At 49.4% G+C, this 25,745-nt stretch overlaps 1 protein-coding gene across 5 annotated transcripts; it reads left to right on the forward strand.

Annotated features, from left to right (window-relative positions):
- Window positions 1-6,466: 6,466 nt before the first annotated feature.
- Window positions 6,467-25,462, forward strand: FLCN (folliculin). 5 transcript variants are annotated; one of them, XM_043583340.1, is made up of 14 exons: window positions 6,529-6,666; window positions 7,286-7,364; window positions 9,213-9,327; window positions 11,418-11,690; window positions 12,970-13,116; window positions 14,212-14,433; window positions 15,632-15,792; window positions 17,741-17,832; window positions 19,450-19,640; window positions 21,131-21,244; window positions 22,048-22,171; window positions 23,184-23,315; window positions 23,419-23,524; window positions 24,192-25,462. In XM_043583340.1, the coding sequence occupies exons 4-14, from the start codon at window positions 11,442-11,444 to the stop codon at window positions 24,391-24,393; spliced, it is 1,740 nt and encodes a 579-aa protein (XP_043439275.1). In that variant the 5' UTR covers window positions 6,529-6,666; window positions 7,286-7,364; window positions 9,213-9,327; window positions 11,418-11,441; the 3' UTR covers window positions 24,394-25,462. The 5 variants fall into 5 exon arrangements, with proteins under 5 accessions (XP_043439273.1, XP_043439278.1, XP_043439275.1 ...); XM_043583339.1 differs by having other exon boundaries at window positions 6,540-6,666; window positions 11,436-11,690; XM_043583338.1 differs by lacking the exon at window positions 7,286-7,364 and having other exon boundaries at window positions 6,467-6,532.
- Window positions 25,463-25,745: the final 283 nt, after the last annotated feature.

Raw genomic sequence — 25,745 nt, forward strand, 5'->3', positions numbered from 1 at the left:
TTTCCCCCTCTGAAAAGTTTTTAAGGGCTATGTTCACTGTGAACAGAAATGGTTAAACTTGAGGAATTTTTGGAAGATTTGAAAAGTCTGGGAGTCCATAACACAGAAGCTAAATTTTTATAATTAGAAGTAACCTGCGTCTTAGTGACAGTCCCCGCTGTGAATCCGAGATGCTTTGTGCTCTTTCTGACCTCTGGGTTGGGCTCCACTCTTCTGCAGTCTTGAGACCAGGGCCGGACTTTGCTACATTTTCTTCCAGAAGGATTTTCAGTGAAGCTGCACAGCTGCCTTGTGATTATTCCCAGGGTCTCTCTGCAGAACTCTGCAATTTGTCTGACAGGGCTCACCAGTTAAGCCCGGGAATGGTGTGGAGTCTTTGTAAAGTAGGAGAAGCCTGAAATAGAATTTAGTCCTTAAAAATGTCCCTCTCTTGCTGGCAACATTCACTTTTTTAAATGTGTCAACTTTATAGTCGGTCACATTTTCATTATCAAAAAGAAATCTCATGAGTCATGTAAAAAGTTGCCCCTGCTAGGCTTTGGGGGGGCACGTGGTCTGTTGTGGTAACTACTCCGTTTTGCCGCAGGAAAACAGCCACAGTGAGTCCCAAGAAAATGAACACAAAAATAGGCCGAGGGCTGGATTTGAGCCTTCGTCAAAACCCTCAAATTCTCAAGCTCAGATTAGTGCTGCTTGTGGACTACATCATTTCCACTTACTTTTACATGTGCCTATACTAAGGAGAGAACAGTTATTTCACAGAAATTTTCCTTTTATCAGCATAGCAAATTCCAGACTTTTTTTTAAAAAACAAGTTGGACAACTTCTGATTTACCTGGATGTACATTAAAATCACCTAAGATGTGTTTGAGAATCTTAGTAGCTGTGAGTCATGACTGTTTAAAGAATAATTCTCTCGGCTTCAAAACGAATTCATTAAAACACCACATTATTTTGAGACCGAAACTATGGTATTTAGGGCCTGGTCCTACTATATGCAAACCACATCCTGGCCCCTCCTCTGTCAGTGTTGTCTCCACTTAACGCCTGCCTTATTCTTTCTGATTGTAGGGCTAGAACTCTGCATACCGCATTTCTTTTTTTGCCAGCTAGAGGCAGACTGGAAGGCTAGAGAGGAAAAAAGGACAGGCTTCCTACTGTCTGCTTCCTGTTGAATAGTAAAACCCCAGCAACAGCTCTTCGCCCTGCCTTCGCAAGGATGGTTCAGCGCAACAGCGAGGACCAGGCTGTGATTCCCGTGCTCCTAGAATTAACCTCATCACACCCCTGGAGAGATTCCAGAATCGGAAGGCGGGCCTCCCTCACCTGCCCCCATAGCCCAGTTAGTTCCACTGGGCACCTCCCACCTTCTAAATTCTGTTAATGTTAATGTCTTCCCTTTGTTCCCCCAGCCCTGAGGGTGGGATCTTTCCTGCAGTTACTACCTTGGTGAGACATTTTCCCCCTTTCTCCAATACCTAGTTAATGCATCGATTAAATTATTTCTGTTAAAGAAACGGGTGAGTGGTTTCTCTCTCTTGACAGGAGTTACTTTTGAAAATCTTGGGTCAAGGAGATAAGTGGCCTCATTTGTTACTAAGAGAATGTAAGATTTCACACATGCTGCCTCTGAAAAATCTGGAGCCTGGCTATGCCCAGTGTCTTGGTTGAACAGGTATCAGAATCTGTTTGCATGAATAGTTAAGCTGAGTTCTTCTCAGCAGCAAATTACTTTCTGAACACGTTTACTTATGGATACCTGTTGCCTTTTGATGGTGCCAAAAGATGGTGAGTTCGTACCTAGGGAATTAAGGCAGTTCTGAGGACCAGGGATATAGCCTTGGGCTGGTGTTCATTGATGGACCTACCAGTTTTTTGAGGAATTTTCAAGTTTCGTCTTTTTATGGTGATATCGGTGTTAATAAATACTCTGGATTAATGAGAACGATTGCCCTCAGATTTCAGTACCTGCTTCATGTATTTGTTTCTATGTTTCTATTTCCTGCAGTTACTACCTTGGTGAGACATTTTCCCCCTTTCTCCAATAGGTGCCAAGTAAACCACCCAAAGGGACAACATTTAGCTTTTAATACAGGCTTTCTTAAATGTGTGTGCTTGATCTGAGTGACCTCAGATTTGGGATCTTGTAGTAGAAGGTATTATTCAAAGAAACCTCTGGTTGCACGTTTTTGTATGGTAGCTGTTTTCTGAGCCCAATAATGGTAGCGATGAGCAATAAAGTGGGGGAGGAGGGTGTTCTGCCTTGGATGGACGGCACCTCCTTTGTTTAGTAAATTGAAACTCTAAACAAAGCTAGGTGATAGTACTGTAACGGATGCCTTAGTAACCGTAATGCCTTGCAGTCTAATCAGGGACAAATACTTGCACTTTTCTAACAGTTTGGCAGAGGGGCAAGTTAAGTCTTGGGTTTTTAGGTGTGCTGAATCCTTGGTGTCCATTGGTGGACCTACCTTGTTCAAGTTCTCTCCTCTGTTTATGCCAATGGTCAGAATGGTATTCTGATTCTCTCCCCCTACTTGCTTTACAGAGATAGAGTTTGGGTTTGTAAGTTCTGAGTTTCTGGGTTTGCGACTTGAAATGGTAACCAATTTGTAGAAGAAAACATTATTTGCACGCAAGTCTGAGAAGTTGCGAAAGGCCCAGAGAAAATAAATGATGGCAAATCAGGTATTTATGAATAAGAAAAATCAATGGTATCCTTTTAAGGCAGTTGAATCAATGACGGTAAGCAGAGACAAACTCCTATCTGCATCCTTTCCTAAAATCAGAAGTTGAGACAAGAGAATTTCTGTTAACTGTAAAAGGCATTTAACAAGCCTGGATCCATAATGACCTGGTAAAGTTTATCAGACATAAAGAAGCCACTTGGCATTTAATATTTAACCAGCAGCTAGTATTAGGTTAAAACACAAAAAGCTAATCAGTTGAATTCTGAGGGGAAGGGTTTCTTAAAAGTTTTCTGAAAGTGCTATGGTTAAAAAAAAAAATGCTAAATTAACATGAGCGGCTTTTTTTTTTTTAAGAGAAAATATTACACTATTAATAGTTCTTGCAACTAGCTGGACACCTTATACGCAGAGTTAATCGTCTAATAACCTAAAACTTCAAACTGACTTAGAGGCTTTGCATGAGTTCCACCTTCAGAACTCACTGTTTCGACAGCCCCCCAAACTTAAACACCTCTGAGAACACAGAAAGTTATTTTAGATGTTGGACGAAAGGAAAGCTTAGATTATTTTTATAACAAAGAATCTATTGTAATACCCTTAAAATAATGAGATGTGATTAAAAATATTAGATATAATTGCTTACAAATGAAACACACTTCTTCCTGAAACTGAAAACTGATTCAGGGATATGGTGGTTTGATCATAAAGCCCAACTGTATTGTATAGCCATATAAGACCGTATGTTGGTAAGGGCATACCTAAAAACCTCCATGAGGAATTTCACAGTGAGAATTTGTTCAGTGGTCTTGGCAACTTGTGTCCCTAAAGCACTCCATCAGTCTGGATGATGAGCTGGTCAATACCTAGTCAGTCAAGCCTTTTGATTAGTAGTAGGAAGGCAGAAAAGCATCAAGAAATCTTTAGTTCTGATTGAGCCCATTTCACTGGTGGGAAAACACGTTCTGGACTGTAAATGCCAGGACCCAGGAAGAGGGGCAGAGGGAGAGAGAATCTTAAGCTCCACGCTGAGCGCGGAGCCTGACGTGGTGCCCAGTCCCATGACCCCAGAATCATGACCTGAGCCAAAAATCAAAAGTTGGACCCTTAACTGACTGAACCACTCAGGCACCCCCATAAAATTCTTATTATGGGATAGAAGCTTTGAGTTTAGCATGGTATTTCATTTCGTTGAACATTGTTGGGCATTATTGCCTGCTTTGCTTTCTCACTGATAATGTGGACTACATTTTCTGGCTTCCAAGATGTCTCTTTCAACTGAATGTCCTTGAAAGTGTATACTGTGTGGCAGCATAGTTTAATTAATCTTTGGCACAATTCATTGAGGCAAGGAATTGGCATGTAGTTGTTACTTTTAAACAGATTTATAGGTTTGAGAAAGCACCTCCAGAAGATGTAGGCGGTGGTTCTGGAAAGGATACTTAATGACACAAATGGAGTCCAGCTATAGTCCAATGCACACTGAATTGCATTGAAAATGGCAGTGGTTGAATAAACTGTCCTCCACTTGGCACAGTCATTAGCCTATCATTATGAAAATAAGGATAATCTGAGCTAGGTGGTGTCCTCCACTAACAAATCGAGGAAGTTAATTCTTCAAATCAGTTACAATACAGGAACAGATATTTGTTGTTTCTTGGTTTAAAACCTGTCTAACCAATGTCAGTTTCAAGAATAGCTACCACGAAGAGGAAAAATGGGAAAAAAACCCAAAGATTACCAAAAAAAAGGGGAAAAAAAAAGAAGCATTTTCCTGGCTTTCTTGAAACAATAGAATATGCAAGCAGCTTATATATATGATGTAATATATATATAATATATAATATGTAATATATATATTAATCTTGTAAAATAAAAATAGTCATGGTAACTGAAATTTTTGGAAAGGATTGTAAATTACTTCCTTATAGTGTGGAAGTCAGTTAATCAGATTTGTATTTAGCATTGCTGCTATGGTAATTTTTCAGGGTAAATCCTGTTCACTTTGACAAATGTTGGCAACGATGTTTTCTTTTAGAAATTGGAAAGGCACAGTCACATGAGGTGGCTGCAAACATTTCTTGCATCTTTCCACTAAGGCTTTCAAAGAATTCTGCAAACTCAATAAAATTCAATTATCTGAAATTAAAAAAAAATTTTTTTTACATTTATTTATTTATTGTTGAGAGACAGAGACAGCACAAGCGGGGGATGGGCAGAGAGAGAAGGAGACACAGAATCCCAAGCAGGCTCCAGGCTCCCAGCTGTCAGCACAGAGCCTGATGTGGGGCTCGAACTCACAAACTGTGAGATCATGACCTGTGCCAAAGTCGGCCGCTCAACCAACTGAGCCACCCAGGCACCCCTGAATTTAATAAAAAAAAAAATTTTCTGTTTATTATTTTTGAGAGAGAGAGAGTGAGTGGGGGAGGAACAGAGAAAGGGGGACAGAAATCAAAGCAGGCTCCAAGCTTAACCAACTGAGCCACCCAGGCACTCCTCAAGTGTCTGAATTGTTGATGGCAAAAATAAAAAAACAGAATTCCAAATCAGTATATCCTTGTGGGTTTTCTGTTATTTCCCTCAAAAACTATCTTGTGACTTACTAGCCAATATATTCAGTTTGTGCTGTTCAGTATCAAGAGGAACTGGAGCGGTAGGACAAGTAAACATATAAAGGCAATGCCTAACCTCGTAACTCCCATAGTCCTTCATCTTTTATCACACCACTAAAAGAAGACAGAAAACAAATTGTAAATTTGTCTCTGTCTTCTAACATGGAAATTCAAAGAGAGAAAGAAATGACCCGGCTATTTGAAATAACACAACCACCTACTTCTACTTCAAAATGGTTCGTGCTTTTTCCCCAACACTTGAGACAACCGCCCTCTGGACACCCCCGGCGGCAGTCACAGGGACCAGGATTCCGCCATGAGGCGCCCAGAGAGGTCGGCGGTCTTTGGACCGGCCCGGACACAAGGTGGCAGCACCATCTCGTAGGTCAAACCGAATTTCCTGCGGTTCAGGGTGTGATTCACATCCCTCTAGCTCTTCACTTTAAGGACCGACGTGACACCTTGCACTGATGGCCTTAAAATTAAGCTTTGAGTAGACAGACTCAATAACAGGCACCCGGGTCTTAAAGATATATATTGCTTAATAATTGACTCATATTTTTAAAAAGCCTGGATGAATTATAGTTCGGGTAGGTGAGTGGGTCACGCACATGCGCACTCAAGCCGCACCCCACCTCCAGTTACCGAACCGGCCACAACACAGCGTCGCGCGCTTGCCCACGGTCATGTGACGGCCACCTCCCGGCCACCTGCCCGCACGTCCCACCGAAGACGGGGTCCGTCGGAAATTTAATAAAAGCCGCAGGTGACACTATAAGACATTACCCCGCTCTAACGTCAGACATTCTCTTTCATTTTCTCTTCGGTGTGGACCGGGAGTACTATACTAAGCTGGCTATATTTTTCCTCAAATCTCTTTTGAAAATGTTTTTTAATTTTAAGCATCCTCCCCTCCCTCCCCCCGTAGTTTCCTCCATTCGCCGGGCTGGCGCGGCTGAAACCATTCCGTACTTCTCGGTGGGGGGAGGCGCGGAAGCCTGGCGGCGAAAGACGGGGGTGTCGGGCAGCCGCTTCGGGTTCAGGTCAGAGCTCGCGTGGCCGGGCTCGCGCGGTCTTCCCGAGGGTGCGGGCTGGGTAAGGCCCCGCTCGCGTCGCGGTGCAGAGGCGCCCTCGGCCGGCCCACACGCCCCCCCTGCGGGGGTGGGCAGATGGTCCGGCCCGGCCGAGTCACGCGCCTCGGGCTGGGCGCCGCGGCTGCAGCGGCCGCTGGTGAGTGAGGCGGCCGGGGTCCGAACCGAGGCTTCCCCTGCCGGCCGGAAGGCGCGGGGACGGGCGGGTGTCCCCGCGGGCCGACGAGCTCGAGCAGGGGCGCAGGGCGGGTCCTGTGAGGAAGAAGCCGTCAGGTGCGCCGCGGCCCGGGCGCCGGAGCTGGGCTCGGAGCTCTCTCCGCCCCCTGGAATTCAGCCCCGCCGCGGCCCCCGGGGCGACCCGGGCCCCGACTGCCCTTGCGGGAGCGAGCCCCGGAGCGGTCCCCTGGCTTGTCCGGGCAGTTCGAAGAGGGGCTGTCGGGGCTGCTTCGTGGAACTTGAAGGGAGCCTGGCTTCCCGGAGGAGGGTGGTGGCGGCAGGAGGGAGTCCCTGGGGGCGGGGAAGGGGAATGGGTCCGCGCCTGTGGGCCTTGGAGAAGCCTGACCGCCTTCGGGTTAGCTGCGGGGAGGGACCCAGCCGGGCTCTGAGTTGCTGTGCGGTGTTAGTGATCGGAGTGGCCGGGGGCCAGAGTGGAAGGGGTTGCAGAGAACCTGAGATGTGGATGGAGGCGGGGCGGGGTGGGGTGCGGGGCAAATCCACGAACCGTAAAGGGATGGGGAACGTGACATGGGTGCAGACCCCATCAGCGTCGTCGGTTTATTCTCCAACGTTAGAGATGCTGCCGGGAGACTGCACTCTTGGCATCCCTCCCACCCGGGTTTTGCCTTCCTCCTGGTTTAGGGAAGAGGGTGTGTCAAAATTCTTTTTTCCTCAGGCTGGCGTTCTGAGGCGGGCACTCTGATGAGCCGATGGGCCTAGAAGGATGGTGGAAGAGCACATTTCCCTCCAGTTTGGTGGGTATTGTTAGATGCGCCCTTATCACCTGGCAAAAACGTTTCCCCAAGAATTGGCTCATTGTGGGTTGAGGTCCCAGCTTTTGGAGGCAGAGGGCAAGGGTTCGCTGAAAGGAGGTACTGGTTCTCCAGCCCGTGGTGTCCCGCCAGAGTGGCCCTAGGGGCTCCGTGTCACAGCAGAGAAAGTGCTGGAGGCATTGGGTTACCAACATTGTTAGGAAGAGATTGGGAAATAGCAGCAGGTGACTGTGTGTGCCCTACTGTGTCACACATCAGGACACTTCGTAAACCAAAAACCAGGTGAAGGCAGTGGGAGTAGGAAAGCCACCATGGTGTGACTGCGCTGGAGCTGGAAGTAATCCCCTGTGGGACTTTTCACTTTGCACCTGCCGAGATCCAGCTGCTGACCTAGTGAGACTCCCCTGTGGGAGACTAGGTGGAGAAGCCGCAGGGGATTCTGATGGTCATTACTGGCTAAGAGCTACTATGATACTGGATTTCTTTGCAAAGCCCTCTGTGATCCTCTGTGGTCCTATGAGAAGACCACAGAAAGCGGGGATGAAATAGGCCCAGGGCCAGCCTCAGCCACTGGGGGAGGGGGGCCGTGGGAAGGGCCCTGCCTCCTCCAGTTGTTTGGATTCTTTCTTGGAATATAAAGTCGAAGAGATTTGGCCAGGGTGGGGTGTGAGCGTGTGTGCAGATTTCTGCCTCCTTGGATTCCGGAAGGCTCGCTGGAAGCGAAGAACTTTTAGGCATACTCAAGCCAGTTTGTTTTCTTCAGTAAACATCTGATGAAATTGGAATTGGAGAATGAATAGAGAACTGATCTCCTGCTACTCAGAATTATGATGCCACGTGCAGTGGTTAACCTGAGAGGTGGGGGTTCCTCTGTTTCTCAGCTTTAGGGTGGTGCCAGATGAGGATAAATAAGATATTGGACATCACCTGGCAGGTAAGAGCTGGAGAGAGGCTTTTTCTGTGTGACTTCAGAGCCAGGTGGTACCTCCCTGTCTTCCACTGGCTGCCTGGCACCATGGTACTCCTGATCGGAAGAGTCAGAAGTCTTGTCCTCTTGTCCGACAGGACTGCTTTTCTTTAAAAAAACAAAACAAGGGGGTGCCTGGGTGGCTCTGTCCGTCAAGCGCCTGACTTCAGCTCAGGTCTTGATCTCCTGGTGCGTGAGTTTGAGCCCCGCGTCGGGCTCTGTGCTGACAGCTCAGAGCCTGGAGCCTGTTTCAGTTTCTGTGTCTCTCTCTCTCTCTGCCCCCCCCCCCGCTTGACTCTATCTCTTTCTTAAAAATAAATAAACATTAAAAAATAAAAACAAAATAAAAACCAAAGCAAAAACCAAAAAACCGTTAGTGAGAATCGCCCAGGCTGACCATGGGTGCTGGGAAGTAGCTTAGCAACATCATCTCTGATCTTTCCTTTCCATTCGAGGAAGAGAGAAACTTGTAGGTCTAAGGTCTGAAGGGTTGAATTGGCACGGTGTGGGTGCTGCCAAGGCAGTCCCCTTGTAACCAAGGGTAGGAAGGATGATGACCTTATATTTTTAAATATTTTGTATTTTTAAAAAGACATATTTCTATCTAAAGAAATCCTTTACGAAATATTCCTGTAGAGGTGTAAAAGTTCAGCTCACATTTTGGCTGCAAAGCCAGCTTGCTGTCCGCTGCTGCTCAAAAGGCAAGAGGCCGGCGAAGCCATTCAGAGCCGTGGGCAGCCCCACGTCGTCTTCTGTGATGTTCTGATTTTAAGTCGGCAGTAACTGCTTGCTTTTTGTGTATCACTAAGTCAGTTGCTCTTAGAATTCACTCTAGTTTTTTTTTTTTTTTTTCTCTTCACTAGAAAACGTCAGGTCTTAGAGCTGAAGTATGGCCGCCCTGCCTGACTCATCTGGAAGTGGCCTTGCACGCTGTTGTGTAGGCGGGACGGTGGACGTGTGACTTTGCCGAGTGTAAAGGTTCGTGTGGATGCTCTACACGTCGGGTGAAGCTTAGCCAAGTGCTGCTTTCATGCGAATGTTTTGCTGGAAGGAACCTTATTTCTCTTCCCTTTTATGTCTCTCAAGGAAGATGTGGCCTCTTTTTCCAGGGTTAATGCCTCTGCCTTTGGGTCTTAGTACTAATTTTCTGAGGTTCTTACTCCATCAGTGGTCACCTCACCACCCCTTTCACAGTGGATTCTTAAACCATCATTTTCCTTGATCTCACCAGAATGAGCCTGGTGGAACCCCTATTTAAATTTGGCTTACTTGGGTCTCGTGCCCCTAGGCTCTCAGACTGCTGTTCCCATGGTTGTGCTCTTGAACCTCTCCTGCCCATAGAGATCCTCAATGAGTTCTCCACTTCCTGTGGCAGCAACTGCCCCCTTGTTACGGGCAGCTCCTAAATCCCCTGTCCAGTATTTTAATGTGGCGCCTACTGTGCGTGTCAGGAACTGTTGTAGATACAACCTCAGGCTGACTCCTGTCGCCACTTAGGGAATGTTTGTACAGGGAAGCACAGTGCAGAGGAGGGGAGAGTGAGGCGGTGGGAGTGAGCGAGTGTTCTGGGGTGCTGGTTCGGGACGCCTCTCAGCAGGAATGTGCCGGGCAGAACGAAATGGTGAGGATGGGGAGTCGGGTAGAGGTCTGTGGAGTGGCTCGGGGCTCCCTGATAGCGCGGTCTGGAATCTCCACGCAGCTCCCCGGGTTTTCCAGCTACATGTCCTACTGTCTCTCTAACCCTGTCTCCTCTCCCACTGCCCACTTCCCTCCGGGAGGTGCCCCAGCTCTCCCTACGTGCCAGGCACGTAATCCCCGTCTGATCCCCATGCCTGACTCACGTCAGCCCAGCTGATCTTCTCTCCAGTTTCTGTTTTGTGTTGGCCTCTGCCATTCCCACTGTAACATTCGAGCTCCAGCCCCTCCCTCAGGGACAGGGGCAGGGCAGGGGCAGTAGTAGTCGTGGCATCTGAGAGATTGTCTGCGAGATGCCAGCTGGGTGGCAGAGTAAGCGAGCTGGCTGGAGAAGGGAGGATGCTGGGAGGACGTAGTGATGGACACACCACATGGGGTTTTGAGTACCCTGTCACCCAGGACTTGCTCACCGCCCCCCATGCATGTTCGCACTGGGTCTGCCACTTTGTCTCCCTGGGTTCAGCTTCCTGGGCAGGTGCCTCTGACTGGCCAAGCCTTGATCATCTCCATGCGGGGGGATGAGGACAGAGGATGTCTCGCCTTCTTCGGCTCCGTGATGGGGGAGGGGGTCCCCAAAGAGAAGAGGGTTTAGATCCTGGCCACTGGCCACTATGCTCCTTTACCATATTTTTCATCAGAACCTATCAAAGGCTCTCCAATCTGTAGATAATTCCGGTCTTTACTAAGGCCTAGAAGGCTTCCTAAAATCTACCTCCTCCTCATCTTCTGCCTTCATCACCCATCTCTGTAGACAGACCCCTAGTCCTGCCCCCTCCGCCTCCACAGCTCCCTTCAGCTCTCACTCAGCGAGCCCTTGTGTCCAAAACCGCATCCCACCTCTCCAGCACTTCTCTGCCCTGGCCTTGCCGTACTTTCCTTCCCAAGGCTGGCACCGTAGGAGAGCAAGCAGTCTGTCGTGTGTCCCTTCCCTCCTAGGGGTAAGCTGCGTGAGGGCGGTGGCCTATCACCCAGCACAACTGCTATTGATTGAATACATTGAAAAAGTGTCTCCTCCAAACCCCACTGTTACTTATTTGTGTCACGTTTGCCCCATCGTCACTCGCACATGTGTTCTCTTCCGTGCTGTCTACCCTGTAGCCCTGTCACAGCTGTAACTGAAGGGTTTTCTGTGTGATCCTTGAATTACATCCTCCTTCCTCTGTTGTGACTCCTGGTCAGCATGGACCGAAGACGTGGTTTTTCCCGTACACCTGACACAGTGCTGGGTGGGTGACCCGCCTCTGCTGGCCAGGAAGCCTGTCGGTGGTGTCTCCCCAGTGCCTGTGCTCCAGAGGAGTTGGCAGGTTCTGTAGCGTGAACACAGGCTGGGCGCTGATGTTGTTTCCTCTCTTCCCCACCCCCCATACACACAGGCCCCCTTCTGTCTCCAGGACACCATGAACGCCATCGTCGCTCTCTGTCACTTCTGTGAGCTCCACGGCCCCCGCACTCTCTTTTGCACCGAAGTTCTGCACGCCCCACTTCCCCAGGGGGCTGGGAATGGGGACAGCCCTGGGCAGGGCGAACAGGCCGAGGAGGAGGAAGGTGGCATTCAGATGAGTAGTCGGATCCGCGCTCACAGCCCGGCGGAAGGGGCCAGCGCGGAGTCCAGCAGCCCGGGGCCCAAAAAGTCAGATATGTGCGAGGCAAGTGTCTCTCAGGGTGTTGGAGACGTTTATTTCTCAACAGGGACTCATGCTGTGTATTTGACCTCCTGGAGAGTGGGCAGGACACCCTGTGGGACTAAGAGCAGTGGACGTGACCTCACGGGAAGGTGTGAGCACGGACCGTTCTTTGTGGGCCCTGTGGAATATGCTTGCTTCTTCTCATGTCCTTTTAGTTCTTTCCCTTCACCCCAGCGTTCGCTTTTTCAGCCCTCCCCTCTGCTGCTCATGTCTGCATGCCAGCCCATCGTAGGCTCCGCTTCCTTCAGTCCAGTATCCTCGGGAAGTTTTCTCGTGGGGTCCTGGCTGTTACTTCTGGTGTCATTTTGTGAGCTCTGGGGAATGAGGTTTAAGTTCCCTCAACAGGCTGCTGCTTTGAGTGACAGCTCTAGGTCCGGACCTGAAATCAGAGGCAGTGTTAGACCTGTCACTGCAGTGTGAACAGGAATCCAACTGCATGAGCTTGGTTCCACTGCGAAGCAGGTAGCATGCCCAGGATTGCTGTGTTTATTGCTGGAAACACCCGTGAGGAAGCAGAAGGTGGGGAGAGCCTCGCTGCTGTGAACAAGTCTGACAGCTGTGAAGGAGAAGGAAGGAGAGAGGAGGGCTGAGCAGACAGAGTCCTTGAGCTGGAATTGCCATGTCCTGCATCTCACGGGAGGGGCTTGCCTCCATACCCTCTTGTGCAGTCTCAGGGTGGGGAGAGCCTCCGGGATGCGTGATCTCGGCACCAAGGTGGTGGTGGCGGCTCCGGAGGGGCAGCAGCTGGGGCCACCAGTCAATCTGCTCCACAGCACACGATCTGAGCTTGTGTTCTCAGGCTGCTGCAGCAGCTTGGAAGTCTGGCAACCTCCTGAGGCCCTCACTAAGTGGCTATGTCAGGACCAAGGACAGAGGCTGGCACACAGTATGTGAGCCACTTTGCAGCCCCGAGCCTCAGCTTTGCCTTCTGTAAAATGGCGATTCTCACCGTAATTATCTCATAGGGTTGCGCTTTGGATTATATGAGGTAATGTATGCAGAGCTCTTCATAATACCTGCTACGTAAGTGCTCAGATTAGACCTCGTATTCACACTCTTGATGATCTTTGTGATCTCTCTGTCCTGGTTTTCCTGTTCTGGAAACATTTGAGATCTTCAGATAAGTACTCTAGAAGCCAGTTATTTTTATATGAAAATCGATGGAGTCTTTTGTTCCCATGTGCACAAGAAAGTTTGTTACCTGCTTCCTAATTGGTTCTCTTTTCCTTCTGGGGGGCAGGGCTGCCGGTCACTTGCTGCAGGCCATCCTGGGTATATCAGCCATGATAAAGAGACCTCGATTAAATATGTCAGTCACCAGCACCCCAACCACCCCCAGCTCTTCAGCATTGTTCGCCAGGCCTGTGTGCGGAGCTTGAGCTGTGAGGTGAGCACCATGACCCCAGGGGGCACTCTGGGGATATCACACACATCCAAGGTGCCCCGAACAAGTTCAGTACTGGTTACAATGAGGAAGACAGAGTCCTGCCCTGAAGAGGACGTGGATCAGTGAGTAGGGGCACGGAGCAGCCCCAGGTCTCTAGAACGCCAGAATAGGTTGGGTTGGACTCCAGTTTTCTAAATGGTTGCTAGCTTATAATTTCAAGCAACAGACTTCTGTTATCTGTCCATTCTTGGTGAATATATTTCTAAGATATTAAGTATTTCTAGGATATTTCATTTACCATATCAGATATCACTTTTTTATTGTCTCTGTCATCATTACAAGCCTTAGTGGTCACCATGTGCTCTTAGAACCTGCTGAAGGGTAAATCAGTTTGTTCCTTAACTATACCCCGCTGCTGTTTTGATTGCAAGTGTTAGTTCGAGTCTTTTGATTTCAAGTTCTTAGTCTATGTTTGTATCTGTCACGAATTCATAATCCCAGTTGTAAAATTTCCCTTTTCCCTACTGACTTGAGCAGACACACTGAGCGCCTCTCTGTTTTCACTTACGGTAGCTGTGTGCCTACCTTCAGCTCGTTCCCTCTTTTTGATTTCCTGTTGGCTAATCTGCTAGAAGCAGATGATTGTGCCAGATAGAATTGTGTATAAAGTAAGAGTGAGTATGTCATGAGGGAGACCTAACTTTTCTCCTATAAACGAAGTATGCAGATTTCATTGAACAGACCCTACGGTGACTATTTTGACCTTCTCCAGTGTATTCCAGATGAGTGACAATGGCAAATTTGAGTCTGGAGTATTTACGATATTCGAATAGGAGTTATTTATGGCTCAAGGTAGAAAAAAGTCATGAACCTACTTGCCCTTGCAATCCATGATAACGAATGTGATCTTTAGACAGTTTGATCCCGGGAGCAGATGAAAGCAGTTTTCCTGTCTTGGCCCCCATCTTTCCCACTCTTCCTATGACAGATGCTAGTTAATTAGGCCAGAGAGATAAGTCTGAGGAGGAGGATTTGACTTTGTGTCACTAAAGCCAGCACAGGACTGTGTCCTGGAATGACTGCTGATTTTCACAGGTCTGCCCTGGCCGTGAAGGCCCCATCTTCTTTGGAGATGAGCAGCATGGTTTTGTGTTCAGCCACACTTTCTTCATCAAAGACAGCCTGGCCCGGGGCTTCCAGCGCTGGTACAGCATCATCGCCATCATGATGGACCGGATTTACCTCATCAACTCCTGGCCCTTCCTGCTTGGAAAGATCCGAGGGATCATTGATGAACTTCAGGGCAAAGCACTCAAGGTGACCCCACAGAAAGAGTGGGTGGCAGTGGGGGAGGAACTTCATGCCGACAGGGGGGGTCAGAGCACGGGTGGATTTATGACCTCTAGGTCTTGGTGGCTGTTGCTCTGTCTGAATCTTCTGCCTTCAGACTCAGGGCTGGTGATGAGCCTCACCGTCAGTCCTGCTTGCTTTACTGGGCTCTCTGGAGTCCGCTGTTGTCCCAGTTCTCCTCCAGCTCTGGCTTCTTTACTGGGGTCGAATGCCCTGGTGTCTCCCTGGTGCCTGTGCTTCCTCTAACCTTCATTTCCGAAGCCTGTCCATTAATCGTGTTGTAGACCCACCACCAGCGTAGGCCTCTAGCTGTGGCATCACGTCTCTCAGGATAGGCTGGGTCATGCTGTGGTAACAGACAGCCCCCGGACCTCGGTGGCTCAAAGCCACAGTTTGGTTTTTGTTCATGTTCTGTGTCCATGGCAGGGAAGTGGGGGGATCTGCTTACTGCAGTCAGCCCAGCAGGCGGAGCCACAGCCAAAGGGGATTGTTGCTCGTTTCTCTGCTGGAGGGGTAGACGGTGCTGGAGGGCCTTGTCTCTCTCCGTCATTGCCAGAACTGGGCACGTGTCCCCCCCCCACACCGGGTCCCTCCGTGGAAGCCTCCGTGGGCCTGGGACTGGCAATACTTGCAGAGCAACACTGATGACCACCCCCACACGTGCCACCCGAGTACTGTCAAGTGCCTAATGAGTGGGTTGTGGGAGAGGGACAGGAGGGCACTTACCCCATTCCTCTTCCTCGGGTGGCTTCTAATCAAGATGCGAAGCAAAACCATTCTGTTTGGAATTGTGAGGCTGGCGGCACTTTCTGTGCCCTTCAGAGGGGGACTGAGTTTTCAGGAGCAGGATCCAGGATGTTGGCTGTGAATGAGCTGGCTCTGGGTTTCTTGGCTGGTTTGGTTTGGTTAAAAGGCTACCTCTTCCCAGGGCGTGTGGGTGGCTCATTCGGATCAGTGTCCGACTTTGGCTCAGGTCATGATCTCACAGTCTGTGAGTTCGAGCCCTGTGTCGGACTCTGTGCTGACAGCTCGGGGCCTGGAGCCTGCTTCAGATTTTGTGTCTCCCTCTGTCTTTGCCTCTCCCCCACTCACATTCTATCTCTCTCTCAAAAGTAAACATTAAAAAAAAAAAAAAAAAAGACTAACCCTTCCCTTTGCATTTCAGGTATTTGAAGCAGAGCAGTTCGGATGCCCACAGCGTGCCCAGAGGATGAACACGGCCTTTACGCCATTCCTGCACCAAAGGAATGGTAATGCCGCTCGTTCGCTGACCTCCTTGACAAGCGATGACAACTTGTGGGCGTGCCTGCACACCTCCTTTGCTTGGTAAGGAGATTTTCAGGTCTTTTAGCACCAGTTAGAATGGGTACAGTCACGGTATAGTGGTTGGGTTATGCATGAATCTGGGGAGAAAGGTTGTTGGATGAGTTCCCCTCAGTGCCTCTCTGCTGTGTACTTGTTGGCAGGCACCGACCTGGGCTACAGTCCTCCTTTCCCTCCAGGTGTCTCCCCCTGAGTGTGTGGAAGATTTACTTAGGTGGCACTCACTTCCTTGTGGTCTGTTGGTTTATTATTTAAAAAAAAATTTTTTTTTTCAGTGTTTATTTTTGAGAGACAAAGAGTGAGCGGGGGAGGGGCAGAGAGGGAGACACAGAATCTGATGCAGGCTCCAGGCTCCAAGCTGTCAGCATAGAGCCCAACATGGGACTCAAACCCACGAACCGTGGGATCATGACCTGAGCTGAAGTCGGATGCTTAATCGACTGAGCCCAGGAGCCCCTATTTATTTAGTTTTTTAATTAATGTTTAAGAGAGAGAGAGACAGAGAGCATGAGCAGGGGAGGGGCAGAGACAGAGAATGTCAAGCAGACTCCACACTATCACTGCAGAGCCCTGCTCAGGGCTCAAACTCATGAACCTCGAGATCATGACCTGAGCCGAAACCAAGAGTTGGATGCTTAACTGGCTGAACCACCCAGACTCCCCTCCCCGTGATATGTTTAAAATGATGCTCCCATACCAAGAGCAGTGATCACCTCCCTTTTTTGTCTACAACAATAAACGTTTCTCTCACACAGCTCTGTGGGTCAGGAATTCGGGAGTGGCTTAGCTGAGTGGTTCTGGCTCAGGTTCTCAGGAGTTTATCGGTTGGGTCTGCAGTCATCTGGCAAGCTGGTGGTGCTGTGGGCATGGTCACGTCAAGCACCTGTTGTTTGTGAGGAGTGTGCCATTCGCTAACACCTGCCAAGTCAGGAGGAAAGGATTGCCTTTGAAAACCACCATAGTCTGGCCTCTGGCCTCAGATCGCTTCTGTTCCTTCCATTGTAAGATGTTCTCATGAAAACTCCCAAACTCTCGTTCTTGTGCAGCAGCGGCCCCAGGTGTGGGGGCTCGTCGTCGAAATCAGGCCCAGGTACAGATGAGGCACCTAGAACGAAGATCTTTGAGGGTGGCCCCTGAGGACCTGTGACGTCAAGAGAAAGGATCTGTCTCCCCCACTCAATGTACAGTCATTTAGGGAGGTTTTCAGACAGACCCAAAATAGAACTAGTCTAATGAACTGCACACCCTCATCATCCAGCTGTAGTAGTTACAACATTTTACTGCTTTTTCTGTCTCCTCACTTTTTTCTGGAGTGTTTTCTTTTTTTTTTTTTTTTTTTTTTCTTTTTTTTTTCTTTTAACATTTATTTTTGAGACAGGGAGAGACAGCATGAATGGGGGAGGGGCAGAGAGAGAGGGAGACACAGAATCTGAAACAGGCTCCAGGCTCTGAGCTGTCAGCACAGAGCCTGACGCGGGGCTCAAACTCACGGACCGCGAGATCATGACCTGAGTCGAAGTCGGATGCTTAACTGACTGAGCCACCCAGGCGTCCCCGGAGTTTTTTCTTAAAGCATGTTTTAGTTGTATCATTTCAAACATAGAGCCATTATCCAGCAAAACTGACAAATTCCATCGTATCATCCAGCCCAATCCATGTTCAGTTTTCCTGTTTTGCCTCAGAACTGACCGTTGAAGTGGGGTCGGGTCACCCCTCCACTTGCACATTGTTCTCTGTGCCTCCGCCCCCGACTCTCCCGTGCCTTTTGTTGGAGGACCTGGGTCACTTGTCCTGCAGAATTCTTGTTTTGGATTTGGCTCAATGTAACTGCAATGTGATCTTTTATCCCATATTCTCTGTAAACTAGTAGCCAGATCAAAAGGCTTGCCTGGCTGCAGGTTCCGTTTTTCTTCTGGCAAGAACCCTTCACAGATGGTGCTTTGTTCTCCAGGCTCCTGAAAGCGTGCGGCAGCCGGCTGACTGAGAAGCTCCTGGAGGGCGCCCCCACAGAGGACACCTTGGTCCAGATGGAGAAGCTTGCGGGTAAGCCGGGAGAGCCCATGCTGGAGGCCTTGCCTGTGGTGGCTGGCGGGGGCCATGTCACAGCCTCCAGGCCCCCCTCCGTCCTCATGAAGGGGACCCAAGGATGGGAAACCGGGGGAAGTATCTGCAAGGGCTTGCCCTTTATTCTTGGGTGTTTTTATCGTGATTTCCTGTCTCCTTTTTGACAGTCCTATGAAAGAATCTACTGCTCTGGGCAGGTTGGGAAAATCTGCTAGTTGGGGTTGTTCGAGGGTGGAGAGGACGGATCGATTAAAGGTTTTCTTGTCCCTGTTTTACAATATCCAGGTGCTTGGTCTCTCTAGACAGTCTCTCATTCTTTGTTCTTTAATGACAAAATGTTATGCTTCAGCTGGACCCAAGGTTTCTGTCAAGGATGGTTCCCAAGCCTTTCCAATGTCTGGGCAGTCCTCCCCAAGTTTGTGACCAGATCTGGGGCTCAGGGTCCTGGGGGTTTTAAGTAACTCCCCAGGTGATTCTGGTGCGCTGTGCACCAGCACAGGAACCTCTGGTCTCAATCCCTGCCGTGCTTTTCCCTCGGAGGTGATTTGATTCTTGGTGATCTAGGTCCACGGCCTCAGCTTCGGGGTTGGGTAAACCAGACTTGTGATGTATGTCGTGTGTGATGTGTTACCAGTAACACTTGACGTGCTTCAGGTTGCGTGTAATGGACCTTAATGAATCGGAGCTGGTTCTTCCTAGTCCAGGTGACTTTGCACGCACTTGGATTCCAACATGCTTCTTTCCTGAGTGGGAGAAGGGGGTAGAGTATCAGCAGGAGCAGGGCAAGCTCTGAAAAACAAAGCCGTTCTGTCCGCCTTCGTGTCCTCGTGGATCAAGTCGGGCCCAGGACCATTTGCTACTCTGATTAGAAATTAGAAATTTCGAGGCTAGTGAAGATGGCAAGGGTAGTCTGTTGGTGAGAGTATTTACACAGAGAGCCAAGCAAGTCCATCCGAGCCTGTAGGAAGGATAGACATGGAGGCACGCGGGGCTCTCTGTCATGTCTTGGACTGTAGTTTAGCTCCGAGCACACACTTGGATTTGGACAGACCTGGGGCCAGATCCTGGCTCTGCTCCTGTCATGTTCTGTGTGCACAGATCAGGCCTCTTCCCTGCAGGTCTCACTCGGAACACGGAATGAAGATGTCCTCATTTGTGACAGTTGTCACACAGATGAATGGAAATAACAAGTATTTCTTTATCTGTAAAATGAGAATAGCACTGACCTCAGGACACTTGGAAGGATGAAGAGGAATAGCGTGTGGCCACCCCCAGCATAACACCTGCCTGGGGAAGTGTTCAGTGAATGAGCTGTCAGCTTGCTCAGCATTGCATTTTTCCATGACCGTGAGCATCTCTTAGTCTTGCAGGTGCCTGCTTCCTAATGCAACGTGAGGCTTTGAGCTAACTAAATAAGTAAGCAGACCAACCCTCCCTGCTCACCCCGGGGCTCCGAGAACAAGATGTATGAAAGCTGGCCCAAACCAGAAATCGGGAGATGCCTTGTGCTAAAGCGGACACGACCCTTTTGCATCCAGGGAATGAAGGGATCCAGGGGCAGCATGTTCATAAATGTCTGTGTTGTCCGCCTTGCAGACTTAGAAGAGGAATCAGAAAGCTGGGACAACTCTGAGGCTGAAGAGGAGGAGAAAGCCCCTGTCGTGCCAGACGGTGCAGAAGGGCGGGAGCTGACCAAATGCCCAGCAGAGTCTTCCTTGCTCTCAGACTGTGGAAACTGGCAGCCCCGAAAGCTGTCTGTCTTTAAGTCCCTTCGGCACATGAGGCAGGTAGGCGGCAGAAAAGCACACCCCCACTCAGAAGCTCTAGAGAAGAGCCCAGCCCCCTCATCCAGCACGCTTTGTCCTTCTGGCCCGTCGTGTTCGAAAGCTGGCAGGAGTGTCGGTTAGGAGTAACCAAAAAAATCCTTGATGGTTGGCTGAAGACGGCAGTGGCCGTCTGGGGTTTCTTAGCCACAGGATGTGTGCTCCCCTTTTAGTGACGATGTGCATGTCTGTTTTAAAGAAAGACCTGCGTGGTTGGCTTCTCACGGTTCTCTCATCGTGTCATTCTGGAACCTTTTAAAGGAAGTGAACGTCACTATTGATTTGCCTGCAGCCTAGACACTTTGTAAAGTAGAAATGATGGCCCTTCTTACAAGAAATTGGAAAGAACCCAGATGTCCAACCAAAGGAATTGCATCCAAATGATGGGATGTCATTAAACACAAAGAAGAGAGCAAGCAGTGTATTGTGCAGGGTGGTAGGTGTGTTTATATGTGGTAGCAGAGACGGAGTCTCACGCAACACTATTGACCATGGTTATATTTGGTCATACAGGAGGAAGAGGTCACAAGATTGTAAGGACAGTCCCTTTTTATACTTTTCTGTGGCTATTTTTACAGTGGGTGTGAGTTTTATCAAAAGATATTTCTGTTTTGGAAAATGGAGTAAGGACTGATTTAATGGCAGATGCTCTGTGGGGCTGGATGAGGAACAGTCACCCACCAAAACCATGTATTTGGCTAAAATCATCCTTGTCGATTGCTCATGTAGTTTAAAGTTGGAAGGAATCTTAAATTCCATGGGAAGTGGGAGTATTTTTTGAAGCTATAAGAGTCTTCTAAAATCTCTAGTATTTCTAGCCTCCCTTTTTATTTTTTAAAGCCATGCTCATAAGCCGTAGGATAACAGACTGAATTCTCCTAAAATGCCAGTATCAGGGAAGTTATAAAAAGTCGGGTGGAGAGAGGGACTGTTCTGGCTAAAGTAGGATAAAGATAGCAGAATAAATAAAACAGTCGTGATCCTTAAGTGAATCCTGGATTGAAAGAGTAGCAACTATAGAGGATATTGTTAGAGGTTTGGGGATCCAGATACTGGGTTGGTGGCACATGCATGTGGGGCTTCTGGGTGTGGTTTGTACTGGGTTGTGTCGGAGAGCCCTGTCCTTTCTGGGTGCTCAAGTGTCATGCTGCCTGCCCCTTACTTTCAAATGGTTCAGCAAAATAGTGTATATATAGAGAGAAAGTGAATATTGCAATTCTCTGCCTCAAGTGTTTAAAAATAAAATTGGAGAAAAGATCTCAAAGTGTGCAAGGGCTTTGCGGTTAGGCTTTCAGGTGCAAATCCAGAGGCTTCCTGCTGCATCTTCCCGGCTGCAGGCTAGTTACCAGCTCTTCTCTCTTGACCCATCTCCCTTCCCTGTACAGAGAGCACACAAATAGCTTGAGGTGCATGGAAGAAAATTCACAGAGAAAACCCTGAACTATATCTTTCAGGTCCTGGGTGCCCCGTCTTTTCGCATGTTGGCCTGGCATGTTCTCATGGGGAATCAAGTGATCTGGAAAAGCAGAGACGCAGACCTTGTCCAGTCAGCTTTTGAAGTTCTTCGGGTAAGAGGATTTTTTCTCTTAAGTATTTTGTAGCAGGACCGGGTTTGTCTAGTGGGTTTTTTTTTTAAATCCTGACTTTGGGTGTGAATGTTAAGAGGCATTAGTGGCTCAGTGTAAAGGTTTGTGTCTGAATCTAAGATATGTGTTGTTTTCTCCACTGTGTAAAATGGCAGCCATCAATGGTCGTTCTTTCCAGTGGAAGGAGTCTGTGCTACCCTGATAGATTGATAACTGACTACCTTATACCCCATCCCCCAATCCCTCCAAGAAGTCACGGGCATGGTTCACAGCTACCAGAGAAGCAGGTCTGGGTCACCACACGTTCCTGGGCACAGAACATTCCCAATGAGTCAGATGGGATGCAGGTCTACCATGCTGTCTGCGCCCCAGTGGCGCAGAGGGCGCCAAGGCGTAGGTCTGACTCTGATGATATTTAAGTCATCAGAAACCTGGTGCATGCCTCACATCTTGCTAGGCCTTTGAGGGCACAAGATGAATGTGACACAATCTATCAGAGAGCTTAAAATCTTTTTGTGGGATGAGGGAAGAGACAGAAACCAAAGATCGATAGATTAATACCGCAAAGCAAGAGGTAACATAAGTCCTGTATGACTGATTGCCGGAATAGGAGTCGGGGCCGTGTGGGAGACACCCCAGTGGGGCTGGGTGACCAGGAATGCCTTCTGGGAGGAGAGAGGCTTTGCACTGAGCTGCAGAGGGCGCTTGGGGTGTGGGTGATAGAGACAGGCAGTGGCGGGGGACATTCCAACTGGTGTCAGCCTGAGTCACTGGGTCCTCTCTAGACTATGCTGCCGGTGGGCTGCGTCCGCATCATCCCTTACAGCGACCAGTATGAGGAGGCCTACCGGTGCAACTTCCTGGGGCTCAGCCCCCACGTGCAGATCCCCTCCCACGTGCTGTCCTCAGGTGCGTACCTTTCCCGTCTGACCCGAGTCCCCGCGCCTTAGGGCACACGAGCAGAAGTGGGTCTCCGCCGTGGACGTGAGGATGCTGCTGGCTCGAAGCAGGAGGAGCAGCTTTCCCGGCGGCTCTGGGCGTCGATTTTCTGTCCGTGAAGCGGGTGAGGGTTGGACAAGGCGGCCTCAGAGTGAGGGTGGCTTGTCTGGATGTGTTCTCGGTGGAGGGCAGGATACAGTCCTGGGGGTGGGCACAACACACATGGCTGCCAGGCTCTCGTCATGCCATCGTGCTGAGTTGGTGATGCCAACAGGATTCCGGAGACGACGACTCTTTTACGTGCCTTAAATCCATCCTTGATGTTCTTGAGTACAGTGGGGCTTGCTCAGCCCGGCTCCTCCCTCAGTGCTGGCAGGTTCCCTCCTCCGGGCAGAGCCAACAATCTAGTCAGCGTCCTCGTCTTTTGGTTTGGGGACTTTAGCAGTCGGCGTGGGTGTAAATCCCAGCCTCCCCAGGCAAGCCAGGGGCTTCTCTGAGCACCCGAGCACACCGATGCAAGGTGGCCAGGAGGTTGACGGGTGGAGCTTCTGGCGCCCAGCAGTCCTGAGCTGCCGCTGCAGTCAGCACCCGGGCTGGGTCCTGAGTCCCTCAGATGGCACCTGTTTTTGGAACACGGGTTCCTGGTGTCAGAGATGGGCTTGAATTTCTTCACCACTACTAACTGTGTGACCTTGAGCCAAACCGCTTTGTTCCCCTGTCATAAAATGGGGCTAACAGCGGGACCCTGCCACAAGGGCTGTTTGGCGTTAGCTGAACTGAGGTATGTAATCAGTAGTGACTGTAACATAATGCGTTCGCTGAGGCAAGAGTTAATTCTTAACCTGTATTCACAAGTACACCAGAAAAGGCTTTAGATGCCCAAGTGTTAGTCCGGGGAGGTGTTTCCGCTCTGTGATCCGAGATGACTCGGAGTGGCGGCGGGAGGCAGGCTCCCCGAGCGGTGCGTTTTGTGTCGCTGCAGAATTTGCTGTGGTCGTGGAGGCCCACACAGCCCCTCGCTCCAGCCTCCACCCGGTCGGGTGCGAGGATGACCAGTCCCTCAGCAAGTATGAGTTCGTGGTGACCAGTGGAAGTCCCGTAGCCGCGGACCGAGGTGGGCGCTGCTGAGCAGGGCTTCCTTTCGCAGGGGGAGCGGGAAGGAGGGTGAGGCTGCCTCTCGCTCCCCATCGCGCTGACGGCCCCGCCCTTGTTCCCAGTTGGCCCCACCATCCTGAACAAGATGGAAGCTGCTTTGAGCAACCAGAATCTGTCTGTGGGTGTGGTGGACCAGTGCCTCGTCTGCCTCAAGGAGGAGTGGATGAAGTGAGCACACGCCCTATCGGCCCCCAGAGTTGGCTTTCCCCGGGGGCGGGCTGGCAGCCAGCGGCAGTTACATTCTGCTGGCGAGAGCCAGAAGCTGTTTCCAGAAGAAGAAGCCGTGGCCTCTGTGAGAAATGGGTTAGAATAGGAGTTAACAGCGTGGGTTCAGATAGCATCTTCGCCATTTAGTCTGTTAGCTGGGTGGCCTCGAGCAGGGTCAGCGCTCCTCGTCCCCACGCGGGTCCTCTGTGACATGGGAGTGACACGTGCCTCCAAGAGAAGCAGTTATTTTTGCTGCTTAATTAACTTTAAAAATCTGAAAGCCAGATAACAGACGTTCCCTTTCCGTTGAAGCTAACTAGTTATTCCGTTACTAATTTTTCCTTAGTAATTTTCTGTCAAATTCAATTAGACCTTGTCCTGATTTAATAATATAATGAAGCTTGGGAGCACTGAACTCCTTTAATGAATTTAAAGAAAATGTGCGTTTTCTCCCATCCTGAGGCCCCAGCCATGTGACCCAGGGCGGAAGTGCGGGGCAGGCGAGAGGTCCTGGGGTGTGCAGGCGCCTGCAGGGCTCTGGCTGGTCCTGAAGCCGTCCGGCCTCAGCCCAGAGCCCTGGTGCGATTATGCTGTGGTGTCTGAGCGCTCTGTGTTTGATTTTCTTCAGCAAAGTGAAGGTCCTCTTTAAATTCACCAAGGTGGACAGTCGGCCCAAAGAGGACACGCAGAAGCTCCTCAGTATCCTTGGGGCATCCGAGGAGGACAATGTCAAGCTGCTCAAGTTCTGGATGACGGGTCTGAGCAAAACCTACAAATCGCACCTCATGTCCACCGTCCGTAGCCCCACGGCCTCAGAGCCTCGTAATTGACCCCGCCATGGGAATCTGAGCCCACGTTCACCTGAAAAGCGGCGATTGCCATCTTCGCCGCTGAGCTCAGAGACGGGTCTCGGAGGGCAGTCACAGACCACTCCTGTTTCCTGGTAAGGAATGGAAACTGTTGGGGCTGAACTTTGCCCTCTCTGTGGGATTTGGGCCTGGTGTAGTTTTCAGTACCATGCCACAAGCCAGGTGGATTGCTCCAGCTCTGAAGGGGGCACAGAGACACTTGGGACACTAGGTCCCCTGTGTGTGTGCACCTCTGTGAGAGATGACCAAAGACAATGTGCATCTCCTGTCTCTCAAGGATTTCGATCTCAGAATTTATAGGGAAAACACGTGAGGCCAGTCCCAACTTGGGTATTTTGGCCACAGTAAAAAACCTCTCTTAAGGTTAATGTTTGAACCTTTCTGTTCTGAAACCCAAGACTTTTCCAGGTTTTATATGTTTTTGTGTATGTTTTGCTACAGTTGTGACTTTTCAGGGTCTGTGCCGATCCTCAGTCATTGTTAGTGATCTGGTTTTGAGCTCTAGAAATGGCTTTTGGGGTGGAATGGATGTTTTCCTCATCTTTGGGCCCTTTGGGGTTCATGTTCTGGAATCATGTAACTTCCAAGGCTTCTGGCCATGCTCTTGGGTGGTTGCTTTGGCATTTCCCTATAGCTTGAGGACAGGCCCTGATCTTTTGTTTTTACACAAAGATGATACTTTGCTGAAATGTCGGATGGAGCCATTTGTCTTGCCTGACTCACTGGATGTGGAGTTGAGGAACCCACCACAGTTCTCTCCCATATCACTTTGCCCTTTATTGATTGCTTCTTTAAACATTTACATTTGGCAGCAGGTAACAATTTTCAGAATATGGTGATTTAAGAACATTTTCTCATGCCAGTGTGCACCTTTAATAAGGATTCATGGCTTGGAGGGATTTTCCAGCAGTTTTGCTGATTTGTTTATAGTTCTTTGCTTAATTTATATTTAACATGGAGACTAAGTTTATATGACTAGGTATCTATCGTGCAAGAACATTGAAACACAATAAAGATGTATTTTTTTAAACTGTTGACTACGTGGTTTTGTTGGTTTGATACCTAGAATTTTCTTGGGATCAGTCACAGAAAATATCATGGCTAAAATCAAACCTGTGTTGATAGAACCATTTTGGAACTCTGGAGTCTGTTAAAGACTTGCAAATTCTAGAAGACTTGGACTGGACATTGTGGTCAGTTTTGATCAATTTCAGCTCGTAGCACAGAAGCACTACCATCCCCCAACCCTAGCCACATAGGTGTGCAGGTGTTCCTGGAGCAGCCTGCACACACCATAGGGGAGCTATGGTGAG

This window comes from Prionailurus bengalensis, chromosome E1 (genome assembly GCF_016509475.1).
Source record: "Prionailurus bengalensis isolate Pbe53 chromosome E1, Fcat_Pben_1.1_paternal_pri, whole genome shotgun sequence".
In the NCBI taxonomy this organism is placed as follows: Eukaryota; Metazoa; Chordata; class Mammalia; order Carnivora; family Felidae; genus Prionailurus; species Prionailurus bengalensis.

What these genes read in the sequence shown, in the direction of transcription:
- FLCN (XM_043583338.1), top strand. Translation starts at nt 11,442, where the DNA reads ATGAACGCCATCGTCGCTCTCTGTCACTTCTGTGAGCTCCACGGCCCC. An exon ending in TTCAGGGCAAAGCACTCAAG is followed by an intron (nt 14,434 to 15,631) that starts GTGACCCCACAG and finishes TTTGCATTTCAG; the next exon opens with GTATTTGAAGCAGAGCAGTT. An exon ending in CTCAAGGAGGAGTGGATGAA is followed by an intron (nt 23,525 to 24,191) that starts GTGAGCACACGC and finishes GATTTTCTTCAG; the next exon opens with CAAAGTGAAGGTCCTCTTTA.